The sequence below is a fragment of the Ochotona princeps genome, chromosome 8, assembly GCF_030435755.1.
Source record: "Ochotona princeps isolate mOchPri1 chromosome 8, mOchPri1.hap1, whole genome shotgun sequence".
Classification (NCBI taxonomy): Eukaryota; Metazoa; Chordata; class Mammalia; order Lagomorpha; family Ochotonidae; genus Ochotona; species Ochotona princeps.
Genome location: NC_080839.1, coordinates 59,248,323 through 59,265,606, shown reverse-complemented (window position 1 = coordinate 59,265,606; position 17,284 = coordinate 59,248,323). Strand labels below are relative to the sequence as shown.

General features: G+C 40.2%; 1 protein-coding gene across 9 annotated transcripts in view; it reads left to right on the top strand.

The window, feature by feature from the left end:
- Positions 1 to 17,284, top strand: part of BIRC6 (baculoviral IAP repeat containing 6) — a 195,025-nt gene that overhangs the window by 121,010 nt on the left and 56,731 nt on the right. For all 9 annotated transcript variants that reach the window (XM_004582721.3, XM_036497048.2, XM_004582720.2 and 6 more), the window contains 8 exons: positions 843 to 1,405; positions 1,981 to 2,156; positions 3,545 to 3,641; positions 5,831 to 6,025; positions 6,742 to 6,942; positions 10,579 to 10,858; positions 11,666 to 11,922; positions 12,193 to 12,301. In XM_004582721.3, the coding sequence (XP_004582778.2) occupies positions 843 to 1,405; positions 1,981 to 2,156; positions 3,545 to 3,641; positions 5,831 to 6,025; positions 6,742 to 6,942; positions 10,579 to 10,858; positions 11,666 to 11,922; positions 12,193 to 12,301 (1,878 nt within the window). The remainder of the gene's footprint in view (positions 1 to 842; positions 1,406 to 1,980; positions 2,157 to 3,544; positions 3,642 to 5,830; positions 6,026 to 6,741; positions 6,943 to 10,578; positions 10,859 to 11,665; positions 11,923 to 12,192; positions 12,302 to 17,284) is intronic.

The window sequence follows — 17,284 nt, the reverse complement described above, 5'->3', positions numbered from 1 at the left end:
GATTTTAATAGTTATTACATAAGTTTTAGTTGATGTTTATTTTGAAGCTGTTCAAATTGTTCTGGAAGGGGCAGGCATTTGGTGCTGCCATTAAAGCATCCTTTCTTATAGTCTCATCCCCTATGGAAATCCTGATTCATTCCTGATGCAGCTTCTCAGGCAGCTTCCTGCTAGTGCATGCCCTCAGGTACATGGGTCCCTGCCAGCTTTTGAGACCCAAGTGAAATTCTGAGCTCTGGCCTCACATTCTTCCAGCCTGTAGTGTGTAGGCATTTGAGGAATAAACCAGCTGGTGAAAGTCTGTGTTTGTGCTTGTCTGTGTCTCTCTGCTTTTCAGCTTAAATGAAAATAAATTTTAAAAATATTTTAAAATGTTCTGGAATACATTGAGAATGAAAGTTTTTTTTTTTTTTTTTTTTTAAGTTTGTTTAGTTACTTGAAAAGGAGAGTTACAGAGAAGAGCATGAAGTGAAACAAACAGGCGTTGAGCCTGGAAAGGCACCCAGGCTGTTTCTAACATGCGTCATCCTAACATGTGCTCAGCCTGCAGCAGTTAGTTGAGTATTTTAAGTGAATTTTTCCATCTCATTTCAAAAGGAAAGGTGGTGTTCCCTGCAGTCTCCTTAGAAGTGCCTGTGTTTCCTTAGTTTCATTCTTTTGGTTTTCATTGAATGACAAAAAAAAATTATGATTTTATAAGTAATTGGACTTTTTCTTGGTGGTAACTTGAGATTATCTTTCCAGCTTTTTTTTAAATCTTAGATGGAAACAGAACTTCTGAGCATTTACATTTTTATTTCAGTGTTTGTTTGAGTAATAGTTTTAACTGTTCTTTTTTGCAGGGGTGCCTTCCAGACAGGCCAAGGACCCCTTGATGCCCAAGTGAAGCTGTTAGAATTTACTTTGGAGCAAAATTTTGAAGTTGTTTCAGTTAGCACTATTTCTGCTGTAATAGAATCGGTCACCTTCTTGGTACACCACTATATCACTTGCTCGGACAAAGTCATGTCTAGAAGTGGATCTGACAGCTCCGTGGGAGCTAGAGCATGCTTTGGTGGGCTCTTTGCCAATCTCATCCGTCCAGGTGATGCAAAGGCAGTTTGTGGCGAAATGACAAGAGACCAACTTATGTTTGATTTGTTAAAACTTGTTAACATTTTAGTTCAGTTGCCCCTTTCAGGCAACAAGGAATACAGTGCAAGAGTGTCTGTGACCAGCAATACAACAGATAGTGTGTCAGATGAAGAAAAAGTCTCGGGAGGCAAAGATGTCAATGGAAGTGGCAGCTGCAGTCCAGGATCTCCTGCCCATGTCGCTGACCTGGTCTTAGCCAACCAACAAATTATGAGCCAGATTCTGTCTGCTCTGGGTCTGTGTAACAGCAGTACCATGGCAATGATCATTGGTATGTATTGACAGTATTCAATATAGATTGTTTTCAGTACTACATTTATCTTTAGCATTGTATAGGAACATTTTAATTGTTAGTGTAAAGCGACTTTATTATACGCCTTATAACTGACTTTCATTAGTGAATTCTTTTACAGCGTGATTTGAACTATAATTAAAGTGCAGTATTTTTTGTAAAACATATTTCAAATCTGTTGGAAAACTGTAACAAAGCAACGTTGTGTTTATTTTGTGAAAAACTCACATCATACTAGCTAATGTTTCAAATGGAGAAGGATAAGACATTGAATTTTACATAAATCAGTAATATGTATTCACATTTTAGAAATTACAGTCAGATTATGTTGAATACCAGTTTTGTTATGAACAGTACAAATATCTCATACGACAGGGTATCTTCCAAAGATACTGTATATATGGTTATTGATATTTTATCTCTAAGGGTGTATATATGTGTTTTTACCTATTGTGGTTGTATCATTCCTTAGTTGTCATATAAAATTCTGTTTATTTATTGATGACTTTTGAAGATATGATTTTGAAAAATGTATAATATTTTATTTAAATTAGGGGCAAGTGGATTACATCTTACCAAACATGAAAATTTTCATGGTGGATTAGATGCGATATCAGTTGGGGATGGATTGTTTACCATACTGACAACCCTTAGTAAAAAAGCATCCACAGTCCACATGATGCTGCAGCCCATTTTGACCTACATGGCCTGTGGCTATATGGGCAGACAAGTAAGTGCAGTAATTCCAGTAGTTTTCCGACAATGCTAAAGTGGCAGATAGGGGTATAGTGATGGAGTATGTAATTCTGTTTCATTCAACGTCCATGCTCCTAAGGTTATGCAACCTAGTAATGTCATGGCTGTGTTAGGTTCTTTAAGTATATATTCTGTGATGTTAACATAGCAAAGAAATTGCCTAGGGACATACATCTCAGAGTATATTTCTACTGTTAAGTTATGCTTCAGTGTATTCCTATTCCACATTTGGAAATGAAATATAAATAGATGAGAGACTGGACTATTTATAGAAGTTGATGAGTAAATTTCCTTTGGAGTGAATTTTAAGATCTTAAATTATTTATTTGAAAGTCAAACGAGGGGCCGCAGGATGGGGCGTCTTGCTCGAATCCCGACTCCGGCCACCATGTGCACAAGGTGAGCTGTGCCCCGGGCCTGCCTGGGTTCGGGGCCTGCTTCCTTTGGGGTGAAAAAAAAAAATCAAACGAAAAGTGAAACACAGAGTGAGCCTCCATCTGCTGGCTTACTCCCCTGAAATTGCGAAGACATTTAAGGATATGCCAACAGCATAGCATCCCATGTGGGTAGCAAGGACTGAAAAATAACGCCATTGGGCCTGGTGCGGTGGCCTAGCAGCTTAAGTCCTCCCATATGGGTGCGCCGGTTCTAATCTCAGCAGCCAGGCTTTCCATCCAGCTCCCTGCTAGTGGCCTGGAAAAGAAGTTGAGGACGGCCTAAAGCCTTGGGACCCTGTATCCGTGTGTGAGACCTGGAATAGGCTCCTGGCTTCAGATTGACTCAGCTCCGGCTGTTGCAGTCACTCGAGTGAACCATCAGATGGAAGGTCTTCCTCTCTGTCTCTCCTCCTCTCTGTATATCTGAATTTCCAATAAAAATAAATAGATCTTAAAAAAAAAAAAAGATTTAGGGCCTGGTGTGATGGCATATTGGTTAAGGTCCTCACCTTGCATGTGACGGGATCCCAAATGGGCGCCGGTTCTAACTCCTGCAGCTCCGCTTCCCATCCAGCTCCCTGCTTGTGGCCTGGGAAAGCAGTCGAGGATGGCCCAAAGCTTTGGGATTCTGCACCCTTGTGGGAGACGGAGTTGAGCCAATCCGAAACCAGGAGCTTGTTCTGGGTCTCCCATGCAGGTGCAGGGCCCCAGGGTTTTGGGCTGTCCTTGACTGCTTTTCCAGGCCACAGGTAGGGATTATGGCAGAAAATTTTGGCAGATATTTTGTATTTAGTGTATGTAAACCTGTCATTGTATAAAAATTTTAACTTTAAAGGAATATTACATTCATTGACGAGTTTATTTGTAGCATAATCTGTAATAATCTATAGAAACATTTATAGTGATGTGTACGATTTTTTTTTAGGGTTCTCTTGCTACCTGCCAGTTATCTGAACCATTATTGTGGTTCATTTTAAGAGTATTGGATACTAGTGATGCGTTGAAAGCATTCCATGATATGGGTAAGATGAGTTTGAAAATTGCATTTACACACACAAAAAAGAAGAAAATAGCATTTACATATGATCAAGTGATATTATGTTATATTCTCCCTCTTTTTCTTTAATTTTATTTTTGAAAATGTTTACCTAATTTATCAGGGAGGGAAGGATCAAGGATTAGGTAAAAGTGGGTGTGGCCATTGTTTCCAAATTTTCCATTTCCTCCTCCTTTAGGAGATCAGGGATGAGCCAAGCCCAGCCTCTCAGCCACCCCAGTACCTGGGGATGGGGGAAATCCACCCTCTGTCAACCCAGTGTCCCGACGTGGTACACACTCCCAGGGTTCTGCCTGGGTGGTTTCAGTAGTTCAAAAGTGCCTTTGATCTTGCTGATCCAAGATGAGGAAACCCTTCCAATGTCCATTGCTTGTCATACTCGACCTTGCACTCACCATCAACCAGATTTTTGCTGTCATCCTTTGGCTGGGATAGTTGTCCAATTTGTTCTTTTCTACTTCCTTTGCTATGGTGTCCTCTGCAGGCCCCATTGTACTGCCGTATCCTCTTTGTGCATCGGGGCCTGCCGTCCACTGCTCCATCTTTTCCACTTAGGAGGAACTGCTCTTGCTGGTGGACTTGAGGGCCTGCGCCAGGCGACCCAGACCCCACCATCCCTGTGAGACCACTCACAGACCCAGTACCCACCATGCAGGCAGGCCCAAGGACCCAGGCCTGGAAACTTGGGTCCTGACTGAAACACCATGCCCAGACTGGCCTGATTCCCCTCACCTCGGCATCTACTTGTGGCTGTTACCACCTGCTCCCATTTGTAGCTCCTGTTGGTGTGTGATACAGCCTTACCTGGCTCATCCAGCCTCCAGTCCCTGCCCTTATGTGAACTGGCTGGAGTTGTATTCTGGCCTGTCCTGTCCCACACCCTGTCCTGGTTCTCAGATCTGCCAGTGGATGTTATGAACTGGCCCACCCTGCTCCAGCCATCTGAATCATGTGTATACTGGCGAGTACAATAACCTGGTATGGTCTGGACTGCTCCTTGCCTTGGTTCTTGCACTCAGCTGCAAGGACTGCATCCTAACAAAGGAGTTCCCCAGTTCCTGTATCAGGTCTCTTCCCAGGAGCAGATCTTATACACACCGGTGGCTGCTTGGCCCAGGTTAACTTAGTCCACCTCTTGTCCTGGCAAATACAGTGTCATTGCCCAGCTGGCCCACACCCATTCTAGTTGTTACTCTTTCGAGTTACAGTCCAGCCATACCTGGTCCACTTCCAGTGCCACCTTTCATGTTGTTTAGCGAGAGCCGAGACCCAGCACAGGTTTTACACCCACCCTGCCTCTCCCGTCTAACAGTGGATGCTGGAATCTGCCTCAGTCTGTTGCTCCACAGACCCATTCCACACCCATGTCAAGGTGTACTAAGCCATGTCCAGTCCACACCACTTCCCCCATTCCGGGCCCCTGTACTCGCCAGTGGGAACACCAACCCAGCTGGTATGTCCCCTTAGTTCCCTGACCAGGCCAGTTCCCAGCCACAGATCTTGTGCATGCCAGCAAAGATTGCAGTTCCATAAGGGTGAGCCCACATACCCCCACACAGATTCTGCTCCAGGTCTGATTATCTTGTATGCTAGTTAGTATCATGGGCCAGCCTAACATTACCCGTCCCCTGTTCCACATCTCACTGGTGGATACTATAATCTAACCACACCAAGTAAGGCCCCCAGTCTTAGCTTTAGTGTGAACCTGTCAGTGGTACTCGGTGTTAGTCAGTGTTAACTACTGCAGCTCAGGTGTCCCATGCATGCTGGCACTTTGGTCTGACCTTTAAAGGTCTTCACATTTTCCCCTTAACGCTGCTTGATCTCAGCCCCCTCACTAACCTGCAAACACATGCACGTTGTCTTTGGAAGACACTCAGTAATCATTCCTCACCTGCATAATGAGCCCTCAGATGCCTGGTGCCCCCGAAACCTGTGCCAGCCCCATACCCCTTGTAAGCCTACCCTCCAAGTAAACAGAGCGTGCCCCAAGGTGGGTCAAGGGATTCTCCTGGCACCATTGTTGCCCAAGCCACTCAGGGCCTCTCCTCCCTCAGAGAGTTATGCCACCTGGCTGTCTCCTGGTTTTTTTAGTCTTTTTCAGTGAAACCTCTACTGAGAATTATTTTCAGTCAGTATTCTTTGTATGTTTAGGTGGTGTTCAGCTGATTTGCAACAATATGGTTACTAGTACAAGGGCTATTGTGAACCCTGCAAGAAGTATGGTATCAACCATTATGAAATTTCTTGATTCTGGCCCAAACAAAGCTGTTGACAGCTCTTTGAAAACAAGAATTCTAGCTTCTGAACCTGATAACGCAGAAGGGATCCATAACTTCGCACCCCTGGGTAAATAAAGTGTTACTAATTGGTATGACTGTTTAATCTATTGTTAAATATTGTGAAGCAAAATTAGTTGTTATGATAAATAAAGTGTATTTGATTATCACCATGTTAATTGTAATTGATTTTACACTGCTGCATTTCAAAACATTTTTACTACTCAGTTTAAACTGATGGTTAAATATGTTTTATTTCTGAGTTTATATAGAAACACACTGTTAGAGTTGGAAAATGTTGTGTCCATTTTCCTTTAGATCATTAATATAGTTGAAGGAGATTTTTCCTTCTTTCATGGTATTCTCTTTTAAAGTTTTAAATTTAGGAAATCATTCCTTTATGCAATCCATATACTTTTTTATTTTTTTCCTTCTCATGTTTCTAGTTCATGAACATTGCCATCTGAGAGTAAAGATGTCTATTTTCAAGGTGAAGGATTTATTAGACTTTATGTTTTCTTGAATTCATTTGAGAATGACTATGTCAGATTTGTAATCAGTATTTTAGATGAGAAAAAATTTTTATCGAAGTTAAAGTTTGTCACCTTGCCAGTTGACTACATTTTCTGATATTTTGGGAACATGGTTAGGTTGTTAAGTGTATTAGTAGCAGACAGTTTGTATTTTTAGGCTAGCTTTTCCAGTTTAGTAATTATGATTTGAATGATTCTTAGTGTTTCATTGCAACTTTTGGCGTCCATTTCATTTTTGGAATGTGTTCCACAGGCACGATCACCTCTAGCAGTCCTACTGCTCAGCCAGCAGAGGTGCTTTTGCAGGCCACACCGCCCCATAGAAGAGCGCGCTCTGCTGCTTGGTCCTACATCTTTCTGCCAGAGGAAGCATGGTGTGACCTTACCATCCACCTTCCTGCCGCGGTGCTGCTTAAAGAGATACACATCCAGCCTCATTTAGCATCTCTTGCAAGTAAGATTTTGCAAAGATACATCGTGGAATAAAGTGTAACTAACAAAATTTTGAAAAAGAAATATATTTAGCAAGTAATTAGATGTTCTCATGAATGATTATCAAATTGCCTAATTTTTGAGAGTGACATGGCTTGTACCATTATCTAGATAGCAACCTTCATGCAAAATGCCATATTAATGGATATATATATATATATATGTGTATATATATATATATAGGAACAAATGTGTATATACATGCATTCATTCATCTAGAGGAACTGTATAATGGAGACAAGTATACTGTGCAGTGAGGATACATTACAATATACATCTCTGGATTAGAATAAAAGATGAACTCTCAGTGAAACTGTTGAATGTATTTTCACAATAGGATGTTGGACTTTCTGCTATTGTCTCTACCAGCAATGTCAGCATACACTTAAATAGCAGAATGATGGATTTGTGACTATTGCTGAAGGACTATACCATTGTAATAATATTGGGGAAAGCACTGTGGGGGATGTCTAGGGGGCAGGTGGCGGAAGGAGAAAACCCTGAGTCTAAGGAATTAAATACAGTATTTTGCTTTTACTTTCATTCTAGATTTATTAGCTTATTGCCTTATCTCAAAGTAAATTTGTTTATGTGTACTTGTGGGGTGTTAACATTTTTGTTTTGTTTTGGTAGCATGTTTTTTAGTTCTAGTCCTGTACTGTGATATTAAGGTAGATTTATTTGTGTATCTCTCCTACTGTCTCCATTGTAATGTAATTACCTTTCTGAAGTGATTAGTTTTTTCTTTGTTTGTTTTGTTGTGTTGTTTTTGTTAAGATTTATTTTCTTTTATTTAATCTAGTTTTTAAAATTTTACTTTTGATGATGTTTACATAGTTGATTTGGGTAGGGAGGGTCAAGGATTAGAGGAACATGGCTGAGACCGTTGTTTCCAGATTTTCTTTTTTTGTTTTTCCTGTATCTGGTGGAAGAAGGGACAGAAAGGGTGAAGCCATACCCAACTTCCCAACTGCCTCAGTACCCGGGCATTCCATCTGAGAATAAAGATAACTATTTTCAAAGTGAAGGATTTATTGGACAGTGTCATCCCAGGGTCCAATGTAGAGTATGTTCTGAGGGTTCTGCTCAAGTGGTTTTGAAGTTCTGAAATTCTATTGGTCTTGCCAATCCATTGGCTGACACAGTCCACCTTAGAGTCTCCATTTGCCCAGATGTTTGCTGTTAACTCTTGGCTGGGGTGGTTGACCAATTTGTTCTGACCTCCATTCTCTGCTATGGTACCAGGTCCTCTTCAGCCCCCAAGGTACTGCCATATCCTGTCTGTGCATCTGGGCATACCTTCTATTGCTCTGTCTTAGCCACTGATGAGGCACAGTTCTGACACATGCACTCCACAGTCAAACCACAGATTCTACTGTTCTCCCCATAGTTGGAGCTCCTAATTCAGTGGTTCAGCTGGGGATAACCCCAAACAAACCTCTTCTGAAGTGATCCCAGACCTGAACCTTGTGTGTGCTTGCGTTTGCAGTACAGGGTCCAGCACATGAGCCCCCACATGCACTGGTAGTTGCAGTTGGTGGGTCAGTTCTGTCTGCGGCTCGATCTCTTACATAATCCAGTGGATGCTGTGGTGCAGCCACCACAGACTTGGCCCTCATATACACCATTGTTCCTGTAGCCCAGTTGGAACAGCCTGAGGAATTTTCAATTAAAATATTTTTTGCAATAATGTTTTGAATATTTATGTGCAATTTTAAAGGCTTAGGTAACTTATATTACAATATTGCAATTATATTTTAACGCTATAATCTGATTTGTTATTGGTTGAATACATTTAATTGTGACTTTGTAAAATAAATAATTTGAGATTTTTAGAAACTATAGATTAAGTGGAGCAGGAACCTCCTAAGTGTTTACAGACAAGTTGAGATACAGGTTTGAGTTGTTGAACTTCCTCAAACCCTTTCAGTGTAATTCTTAATGTTCACTAAAATTGCTTCGTTTTCATTTCAAATGCATGAAAATTTGGTAAATTGAGTTTTTGGAAATTAGAAATAATAGACTTCTTTCTACTAAACTTTTTTTTAAGATTTATTTATTTCTTTTTATTGGAAAGGCAGATTTTCAGAGACATGCAGAGACAGAGAAAAAGATATTCCATCAGCTAGTTTCCTCCCCATGTAGCCATAATGACTGCAGCTGAGCTGATACAAAGCCAGGAGCTCCTTCTAGGTCTCCCACAAGATTGCAGGGTCCCAAGACTTTGGGCTGTCCTCAGCTGCTTTCTCAGGCTGCAAGCAGGGAGTTGGGAGGGAAACGGAGCAGCCAGGACATGAATTTGTGCCCGTATGAAATTCTGGCACTTACATGGCGAGTACTTGAGCCACTAAGTCTACCATGCCAGTCTCAGATCTCTTATGTTTTAATTTATTAAGATTTTTTAATCTAAAGAACTTTGAAAAAAAATAGATAAAACAAATCATTAGTGTTAAAGTTACAAGAAAACATACTGGCGGAAGAGTGCTTCAGTTGATCACAATATAATTATAATAAACAGGCAATATGTAAGTCAGTATAAAATTAAAGAAAACTCAAATTTAAGATTATTTTTATTTGGTCAGAGAAAACATGCATTTAAATGTGCATATTGAAGTATGATGATTTGCACGTAAGCGTTGAAAGGAAGCATGTTTCAAAGATGTTTCCTGGTTTGAAAAAAAAATAGTAGATTTAAACATTTTAGTGCTTACATATGTTCACACAGTTAGCTTTTAGTTTTGGAAAAGAGTTGAAATTGAAGGCAATATTGTTCTCCAGTGAAAATAATGTAGAATTTTAAATCAGACATCATATTTCATTTGCTGTTGCACTATTTAATGGGGTTTATGGTCTGCTCATATAAACTGTGGGTAATTGCTTGAAAATGGAGAATTAAATTGATATTTAAAAGTTATCTAATTTTAATTATATCTTCACTTACAATTGCCTCCCTGTGAAATTTACTTCACTGAAATTAATATATACCTTAAATTTTTATGGTTGTTTTTGTTGATAGAGGCTTTTATTACATAGCTTTCTGCATTATCCTAGGAAGAAATACTTTTCCCTTAATAGCTGCCATTATTACTTTAATAGTATCCATTTTACAAGAATTAGTTTTTAGGGTATTTTGTGTTGGCTCAATTTTGAATAGGGACACAAGATTAGAATTTCAACAGTGTAAAAATTCAGCTGAATTTTAGTGGTATTGTGTTGGTGCAAAAATATTTTGCTATTACATTTCCTTTCCCAAATTATTTAAACAATAAGATCATAGCGTGTTCCATGCGATGGTTATGAATCAAAAAATGATGAAATTACTGCCTGTTCTCCCCTCCCTGGAGAGAGTAGCTACATGTAGATTGTGCAGTTTTACTTTTGTCATAAAACAACATTTACTTTTTTGTTTGTTACGTTATGGATCCTGTGTTAAAATTAATTATAATGAAAGTGACAACATTTGATTTGGTGTAGAAATTTTTTTATGTAAGTCCATAATGAATAAAACACAAAATTGCTTTATTTATTAGTATTTTTATTAGATTCTCAATTGCAGTTCACTCATTCTTTTGTTATTATTCTTTGTGTCTTCCTGTAGCCTGTCCGTCGTCGGTGTCGGTTGAAGTCAGTGCAGATGGGGTAAATATGCTTCCCTTGTCTACTCCTGTTGTCACAAGTGGTCTCACCTACATAAAAATCCAATTGGTGAAAGCTGAAGTAGCTTCTGCTGTCTGCCTTCGACTGCACCGTCCACGTGATGCCAGTACTGTAGGCCTGTCACAAATCAAATTGTTGGGCCTTACCGCTTTTGGTACCACTTCTTCAGCAACAGTTAATAATCCCTTCCTTCCGTCTGAAGATCAGGTATCAAAAACCAGGTAAGTGTTCTGATGCTTAACAAAAGCTTTCTGTGCTTTTAAGGTACTCATTGAATGGTTGCATTGCTTAGCATTTACGGTATGCTTTTTGCTGCATGGATACCTTAAATTGTGTTGTTTTATTACATGTGATGGAGGAACTACTTTGTGAGGGCATAACCCTGAATCTGACTAAAATTAGTATTAATGTGTGTTTTGAGATGCATGCTGTTATGTTTGTAGAGTCCGACAGTTGGTGTCATTGTCTGTCAGAGCAGATTATAGAAGCAGGGACCTCATCTTTGATGGTAATTCCTGAATGGCAGCAGAGGGCTTGTACCTTGGCCAAATAAGATTTGAACATATCCTTTAATCAATATTCTCCTGAGAAGTTTTATTGAAAGTTTTGCCTGGTGAAAAAAAATTTATAATTTTTTTATTCTCAAGTTCCCAGGACTTTACATTTTTTGCATATGTGTTGCTACCAAGATGAATGTAACTATATGTAGTTGTATTTTATGTATATGTACATACTTCTGGGATTCTTTTGTTTGTTTTCAACAAACTGAGCATATAATTTCAAAATGCTTTTGATACTTATTTATGGGCAACCTTCCTTTGGATTTCATTTTTATCTTGTAGCTTTTTTTTTTAATTATTTGATTTTGATAATCTTCACATGGTTGATTAGGGCACAGAGGGTCTAGGACTATTTTTAGCATTCTTAAGTATTTTATTTTGTATTGCTTGATGCCATTTATGAAACACAATATGTGGTCTTCAAAAAGTTCCAACTCACCCCTGAACATTTTGTGTTTTGTATTTCAGTATTGGGTGGTTACGCTTGCTGCATCATTGCCTCACTCACATAAGTGATTTAGAAGGAATGATGGCAAGTGCAGCTGCGCCTACTGCTAACCTGCTACAGACTTGTGCTGCCTTACTCATGTCCCCGTACTGTGGGATGCATTCCCCCAACATCGAGGTTGTGCTTGTCAAGATAGGACTGCAGTCCACCAGCATCGGCCTGAAGCTCATTGACATCCTCCTGAGAAACTGTGCGGCCTCTGGCAGCGATCCTACAGGTGACGACTACATCTGCTATTTTCTTGTGTGATGGGGATTTCAAAACTGTGGAAAATGGAAACATTTTGAAATGAATGTTTTGTTTTTTACATAATTCACAGGATTTCTAAGTGTATTCAGTATATTGGACTATGGGCTCCTTGTAGTTTACCTGTTCTGACCTATTCATGACCGCTAGAGGTTTCTGTTTCTTGTTGGCATTTATAAATGTTTTTAATGAATAGTCTGTTTGGTAACTTAGCAAGGTTTTTCTTTTGATTCTTTGCAAGACTTGAATAGCCCTTTACTTTTTGGAAGGCTGAATGGACTCTCTTCTGACTCTACAATAGACATTCTTTACCAGCTTGGAACAACTCAGGATCCTGGAACAAAAGACAGGTATGATTCTGCTTGATATTAATGCATGCCTGTGCACAGGAACACACTGTAGTGAATATTAGTGAAAACACTGTCAGATTATGTCATAAGACTACACGGTTACAAGAGGGTACTTCAGGAAATGTGAAATAGCAGAATTGAAAGCTCCATGAACTTGTATTTTAAACTAATTTTCCAGAATTTTATTAAATTGATGTTATAGTTCCTTTTCTTACATGTTTCATATTACACAAATTTAGAGACTTCTAAACATAATTTTTGAAAAGAATTTAATTCTTTTTAAGAGACAGAGTTACACAGAGATCTTCCATTCCCTGGTTCATTTCCCCAATGGCTGCAGAGGGCCCCGTACAGTTAAGTCAGAGCCATGAGCCTGGAACTCCATGTAGTCCTTTCGTGTGGGTTAAAGGGACCAGGTACTTGGGTCATCTTCTAGTGTTTTCCCAGTCACATTACCAGGGAGTGAGATTGGAAAAGGAGCACCTGGGACTTACACCAACACTCACATGGATTGCCAGAATCACAAGCACCATCTTAGCCTGTTGTGTCACAACTTGGCCCCTGAACAGAAATTCTTTTTTTTTTTTTTTTTTTTTTTATTGGAAAGGCAGATATACATAGAGGAAGCTCTTAAGTCCACTGATCCGCTCCCTAAGTGGCCACAACGGCCAGAGCTGAGTTGATGTGAAGTGAAAAGCCAGGAACTTCTTCTGGATCTCCTAAGTGGGTGCAGAGTCTCAAGGCTTTGGGCTGTCCTTGACTGTTTTCCTAGACATTAGGCAGGAAGCTGGATGGGAAGTGGGGCCTCTGGGATTTGAACCAGTGGCCATATGGGATCCCGGCGTGTGCAAGATGAGAACTTTAGCCACTAGGCTATCATGCTGGAACCAAGAACAAACAGTTTTAAACTTCATTTTTGGTAGTACATTTCCTTTTTTTTAAAATCTTTTATTGTTGTTATTATTTTATATGGTTCCCTAGGCCCTGGGATTTCTGTTATCCCCTTCCCAGTCCATCCCCCGCCAAGCAAGTTCCTCTGTATTATTACTATAGTATAGTTCTTCATACACAGTCGTATGTCCATTATTGTGGACATGGATAATGGCAGAGAGTCCAGCATCCTATTGTCATGTAGTAAATAGTTTCATTGGAGTCCAACTTTAGTCTGGAAGTAGAAATGCATACTGCATTGTATCCTCACATCTGGATATGTTAGTTTCCATTTCAGAGTTACTGTACGTCACCTTAAGTGAAAAGCCACAATACAAAATCAATAATAGGAAGAAAAATAGGAATTTACAATTCCATGAAGTTAAATAACCTGCTGCTGGATATGATATTCTCCATTACATGACACAGTTACTGTACATCTCCCTAAGAGAAAAGCTACAAAACATAATCAACAACAGGAAGAAAAAAATCCAGCAAATTAAAAATGCCATGAAGTTTAATAACATGCTACTGAATGACTGATGTGTCGCTGAAGAAGTGTAAATCAAGAACCTCCTTGAAGAAAGTGATGCTACTGTATGATCTATGTGGCATAGGGTTTTGCTCCTTTGCAGGGGTTTCTTCAGTATTATTCATTGTTCCTTTGTCTCTTCCTTTGCTTTTGGTCTTTGTACTTCTGGTTAGCAGAATCTTCTCCTTATGACAGGTGTCTAAGCTGTTTCACCCACAGGTCTACAGTTTGGTTTTACTTATTGTGGTTGGTACACAACTCTTTGCTTGCAGCCAATTGTGCCACTCTTTGCAGCGAGTTCCAGGTCTGGGTTCTCATGGGTCTCCGTAGCCCCAGCTCCTGACTCACCACTCTCCACCTCCTGTGACACTGCTGAGGCTGCACCATTGTCTGAACAACCTTTCTCTCATTTCTGCTTACGGCAGGTCCCAGAATTAGGGAGAAACCAGGAGTCACATTTAGCTAGGTTGTTGGTGCTAATCTTGCAGGAACCTGTTGGCTGTTAGGTCTGAGGGATACACGGACCTAATTTGATTCATACAATGCCATAGTCAGTATTATTTTTTGTGGGACCCGTGCAATGCACTGAGCTCAGTGAGTTCTTGCGAGCTCAGCACATGTGCAGCTCACTGATGTCCCTGCAGTCCTAAAACTTTTGCCACATTTCACAAAATAGTGCCTGTTAACTCTTAATCAGTAGGAACATTAGGTTTTTGGTGGCTCTTTCCTCCTCTTACTGAGTTTTTGTCTGGCAGTTGTTGTATGGCAAGCATTGTTTAGGAACTCGCGAGATGAGGTTGAAATCTGAGTTAGTGTACCTTAGCTTAGGGGAGTAGAGAAGTCTCAGCTACCAAGGTTGATGCCAGACATGGGAATGTGAATGAGGTGCTGGACAGTGAAGGCAATCTGAGAAAAATTGCTACTTAGCGTAAATACTGTAACAACTTGATTGTTTTATTATTTTCATCTTTTATTGATTTTGAAGTGTTTAAGTCATGTTTTCAGTACAGGAAAGTCCTTTTGAACATGAATCACACCTTTAGAATATTAAAAAGAGCTGTTTCCTATCCTAATACTTCTTTAGTGGATTGGTTTTGCGCCTCCCTAGCAACACTGGTGTCATGGAGTGGTTAGTTTGACTTTGCCACCTGCCCCTCAAGATGCCTTAGCGTTGCTTCATGAGAATGCAGACCCTGGGAGGGAAAGCGCTGATGACTGCAGTGCTTGGCTTCCTGCAGACACTCGTGAGAACAGCGTTCTATGCTCCCAGTGCCAGCTGGGGACCAACCTGGCCATCTTGGGTATTTGGGAATATGAACCTGAAGCAGTGAATTGGGGAGCACTTGATCTTTCTTCCTCCCCACCCCATGCTCATCTCTGTTTCTACCCTTCTGCCTCTCAAATAAATAAATATTATAGAACATGTACCAGAATTATCACATAGAATATAATAGGTTGTTTTGTAGTGCGAAGATGTATTTTAATAGTTATAAATATTTTTCCAGAGCAGATTGTTGGAAATCTTTTGCCACTATGAAGATGTATTTATGCTTTTTAAATCATAAGCAAATGAAGGGTTTTTTTTTTTGCTTGTGTCTTTTTAAATACTAAATCTTAATCTGTAAGATGGAGTGGAAGCAAGGACGGGGAGAAGGGAGGAAGAGTTCATCCAGCTGCTAGTTGCTGCCCAGGTGGCTGCAGTGGCTGGGTCTGGGCCTAACTGATGACAGGATCCAGGAGTTCTATCCAAATCTCTCTAGGTGGCTGGGGCACAAGCACTTGAGCCTTCTTGCTTTGCTTTCTCAGGTGTGTTAGTAGGAAAATGGATAGGCAGCCGGGCAGCGAAGACTCAAATCCAAGCTTCATGCTTTGTCAAATATGGGAATTTAGTGTTTGGAATTGACATTGATGATGTGATTGTCTGCTATGGGCTGAGAAAATACTTTCTCTGATATCCTTTTAAAAGTTGTATCTTGAGCCCGGCATGGTAGCCTAGCAGCTAAGTCCTCACGTTAAATGCGCCAGGATCCCGTATGGGTACCGTTCTAATCCTGGCAGCCCCGCTTCCTATACAGCTCCCTGGTTGTAGCCTGGGAAAGCAGTTGAGGAAGGCCCAAAGCCTTGGATCCCTGCACCTGTGTGGGAGACCTGGAAGAAGCTCCTGGCTCCTGGCTTCCTATTGGCTCAGCTCCAACCATAAATTAATCTTTAAAAAAGAGAAAGAGAGTTGCTGTCTTCAGAGAGTATAGGAATAAAAAATTTTATGAGAAATGTTTGTGTATCATCCCAGTGTTTTACATTGTATCTCTCTCTTGATGTTTTAGAAGTTTTTTTTTTTTTTTCCCCATTTGAAAGACAGAGTTATAGAGAAGGAGAAATTATCCATCCACTGGTTCACTTACCAAATTCCCTCAATAGCTTGGACCGTACCAGGTGGAAGTCCAAATAAAATTTTTTATCCACATCTCCAACAGTAGTGTATTAGGCACCTTAGCAGGAAATTGAATTGGAAGTAAAGCAGCCAGGATACAAACTGGTACCCATTGTGGGATGAAGGCGTCATAGGAAGCAATTTTTTCTTCTTTATTTTTAACAATCTTTACATAGTTAATTAGGGCACAAAGGTTTGAGGGCTACAGGAAAGTGGGTAAGACTCTTATTTCCACATTATTTTTTCTGTATCTGCGGTAAAGGGGGAGATAAAGGGAGAAGCAGTTTAGTGTGTAGTGTAGTGCTACAGCACATGGTTTCATCTCATTTGTATTTTTTTAATGTAAATTCTGGTGAAAATTTTTTTTTAAATTTGAAAGACAGATTTATAGAAAGAAAGAGAGGCACAAAGAGAATTCTGTCCACTGCTCACTTGCCAAATGGCCTCATCTGCCAGAACTGGGCTGGTTGAAAGCCAGCAGTCTGGAGCTTTGTCCGGGTCTCCCACATGTGTGCGGGGACTCAAGGACTTGGGGCCATCCCCCACACTTCTCCCAGTTGCATTAGCAGAGAGGCAGATCAGAAGTGTGGCAGCTGTGCCCCAAACTTATGCCCATATGGGTTGCCAGCATGCAGGTGGAGACTTAACTTGGTTTCCCATGTTGTAGGACCCACCAATATTGCTTTAATACTTTGCACTCAACTAGTGGTTCATATTAGGATTTTTAAAAATTTGCCACCAGCATCAGAGATTGGAGTAGGGTGAAATTTTAGAAAATTTGTAGTTTGAGTATATATTGTATTGTAAGAATGAGTGAGGGTGAGTAGTGACTACCAGCATTTTGTGCTTAGGGTCTAGGTCTATGACACTTGCTGTATTTCATGAGGAAATCTCAGGGTAATGAAATAGCTCCACGTCAGTGCTATATATTGTATGGATTTGCTCTTAGATCACAGAAAATTAACAGGAAAATGTGAGTTGGTTGAAGTGTGTATCCTAAATTCTAGAGTTGACTGTATTTTATAAAAAGTGAGATAGAGGTGTAACCAATTTTTTGAGTATTAATTGTGTTGTCTCACGGCCTTCATTA